We start from the raw sequence: 3338 nt of genomic DNA, 5'->3' as shown, positions 1-3338 counted from the left end.
CGGAGTGCTTTTAGTAAAAAGGGCATAACTTTTGCATTCAGACTCCAATTTCGAAGTTTTTTATTCTACGAACATCTACAAAAAAAAAGTTACATCCATTTCTCACTGACCTTGTCAGGTTTGTAGAATTTTTCAAAGCCAAAAATGGCTTGGAATATTGAGTTCTCGCCCACAGAACTTTCTGCACCATTTTCAAATCACACGTTTGTATCCATAGCCGCCACCCCTTACATCAAACTTATGCAAAATTGTACAATAATTCCTATCCTAGTGTTGCTAAGGTGAGAAAAAATAAGAGAAAAATAAAAGAAAAATAAAAAAATTTAGCATCATATACATATATATTTCCAAGGCTGTATATTATATATATACACCCCTGATGAATAGAGAAAAACAACATACAATACACATATAGATGAGTATATGTTTGTACTACTACATATATATACACACATACATGGCATAAACCATGAGTACATGTACTTTTGCACCACGTGAAATGATAGCTCTATATATATATCGATCATGTACATCTATAAAAACGAAATGATAGCTCTATGTATTGATCTAGTTATTGGTGACGGGTCACAACTTAATCCATCACTAATGACTGGCTAGGATGACCCATCACTGCTGAGTTAGTCATTAGTGATGGGTCAAGTTGTGACCCGTCACCATTGACTAGCTAGGATAACCCATCACTTATGAGTCGTAATAGGTGATGGGTCACAACTACGACTCGTCACCTATGACTGACATAGGATGACCCATCATAAGTGATAGGTCACAACTATGACCTGTCACTCATTTCGTGTCTCTTTTGTCTATTTTTCACGTAGTATACTAGACGTATATCCGAACTACTGCGTGCCCATCACCCTTTTTCCTCTGTGATTTTATGGTTTTGCGTGGCAACGAGAAGCAAGAAAGTGCTCAACAAGGATTCTCTCAGGTGTTGTGAGGATATTAAGGCTCTAGCCCCTTAACGAGGGCGGGTGCATACACGGAAAACCATGATTAATCCACTTTTCCTTGTTTTTGACCCTGATCTTCTCATGGCTCACTACTACAAAACGATACTGTACAGGCGGGTGGAAAAGCCTTTTCACAGGCGTTTGGCGCACCCGCCTGTGACAGAAGGCCTGTGGAAATCAACGATTTCCACAGGCGCAAAAGTGACTGCCTGTGGAAATGGATTTCCACAGGCGGTTATCTTAACGAACCGCCTGTGGAAATCTATTTCCACAGGCGGTTCCTAATGTCAACCGCCTGTGGAAATGGATTTCCACAGGCGGGGTCCACATTAGCTGTCGCCTGTGATATAAAAATTTGCACAGGCGGTTCGAACCGCTTGTGGTATGTATTTATTTCAGAAAAAATAAATAGAATATATTTTATTCCATCCAGATTTCACACAGTTTCAATAACAATATGAATAACATCACATATTTCAACATTTAACACAAGTACAGCAATATTTACAAAACAATATTTACAACATCACAAGCCTATATAGCTAAGAGTCGCTGTCCCACACACAAAGTCTCGGATGGCTAGCTAATTCGCCTCCGCGATCAAAGAATCTACCGTTCTTGTGGATGACTTCGTGCATAATAAACCGGCACATGTCACGTTGGACGTTTTGGATTTCTTTATCAGTGAGAGCTTGGTTCGCACATTGAATCATCCTTGCCTGGTTTGAAAACACACTAAAAGAGTTAAAACACTACTAACAACGGAAACATAACCAAATAAGAATGTGCAGGCGCAATGGTGACTTACGTCCTCAAGGTTCGTTGTGTACCTCCCGTTTATCCTAAGAAATTCGCAAACATAGTATCCACAAAAAACGGTATTAAAACGTTGCTTGTGGCACTTAAAAAAAATGCAACGTATTCGTTAGTTCAATAAAACTATTCATCATTAATAGTGGAATACAAGAATTAGAAGTTGTGTTAGTACCGGAAAATGTGTACGGACTGTCATCGCATCCGGCCTGTCTGTATCGTGTATCCCACCTTTCATTACGTACCACTTGTAGGCCCTATTCGAATACCAACAAGTAATTATCAATTCATAAATAATGTATAAGAATTTTAAGTATGGGAGACTTCCTTTACCTCTGTATAATATCAATGAAATATTGGTAGGATTTTTGTTGGAAATCGGCAGAGTCAAGGACCACGAGTCTGCTCGACTTCGGCATCAGCATTATACAAATGTAGTGATCGCTACATGAATACTTCTGTTAGATTCTTGATCGATCAACTAAGTTGAACACTTATGTTAGATTCATAACGTATCACACTTACTTAAAGTTGTAGGGAGCGAAGATGCAGTCCTTGTCCTGCATTTCAAGCATAGCCCTTCCTACGTAGGTTGACATTTCGAGCCTTTTTGTTTTGGTTGCTTCTTTTATGACCCGTGCTTTATCCTTTTTACTCTTCCCCTTAATCCTAGGGTCATCAGTCCTTATGTTCACGATCATGTTTGGCTGGAAAATTCGTTGCGGATCAAGGAATCCGACAGGCCTCTTTAACTTATCTGCATCGTTAAATTGCATCCTACAGAACAAATTAATAGTCATTAGCTTCTATAACATATATTGGTACACTTATGAACGTAGAGATAGATTGTTGGCACTTACAGGCACCAGACGCTTATGAGATTGATGTCAAGTTTGTCGAGGCGGAACACAGCGTGCATGTCCTTGAAATCCAACATGAGGTAGTTGTCTCCGCTTAGATAAACATTAGCGGGGACAGAAGCAGTGATTATGGAGAGGCCCGCGCGACATGCCCTCATGTACCATTCGTGGAATTTCCTCATCTCCCACGGACCTTCCTGGAGTTGAAATGATGGCAGAAATGGCTTGCCATGCTCATATTTTTCGGGAACATCCAGTGTAGGCATGAAATCTATCTGTGACGTACTTAATGCTTTGACGATCTCTTTCGTGAGATTGCCCTTCGCTGGAGATTCCTGTGCGGATGATGCCTTTGGTTTTGACGAGGACAGAAGCCACCTCTTCATCCAATCAGGTAGCTCAATCTTCTCATACGGGGTAATCATTGTAGGAACTCTCCGATGCTCAGGTGATGGATGTGCAGGAGGCGGAGACACCGGAGTCAGAGACGCTGGAGGCGGAGGTGCCTGAGTTGTAGACGGTGAAGCACGATGCGAAGTTGCCTGCGGCGGAGATACCAGGCGCGGGGTCGAAGGTGCCTGAGGCGGAGTGGGTTGGAATGGGGGTTGAGGTGCCTGAGGCGGAGTGGGTTGGCTCTGGGGCAGCGGTGCCTGAGGCAGAGATGCAGGGCCCTGGGACAGGCGGGACGCTG

At 42.2% G+C, this 3338-nt stretch overlaps 1 protein-coding gene across 1 annotated transcript; it reads right to left on the bottom strand.

The window, feature by feature from the left end:
• Nucleotides 1-2237: 2237 nt before the first annotated feature.
• Nucleotides 2238-2882, bottom strand: LOC133902240 (uncharacterized). Its single transcript, XM_062343849.1, has 2 exons — nt 2648-2882; nt 2238-2564 (listed from the first exon to the last, which is right to left on the bottom strand). Exons 1-2 carry the CDS (start codon nt 2827-2829, stop codon nt 2309-2311), a joined length of 438 nt encoding a protein of 145 aa, XP_062199833.1. The 5' UTR covers nt 2830-2882; the 3' UTR covers nt 2238-2308.
• Between the last annotated feature and the right edge of the window lie 456 nt (nt 2883-3338).

This window comes from Phragmites australis, chromosome 20 (assembly GCF_958298935.1).
Source record: "Phragmites australis chromosome 20, lpPhrAust1.1, whole genome shotgun sequence".
In the NCBI taxonomy this organism is placed as follows: Eukaryota; Viridiplantae; Streptophyta; class Magnoliopsida; order Poales; family Poaceae; genus Phragmites; species Phragmites australis.
Note: the sequence above shows the minus strand (reverse complement) of the source record. Positions and strands in the feature narration are given on the sequence as shown.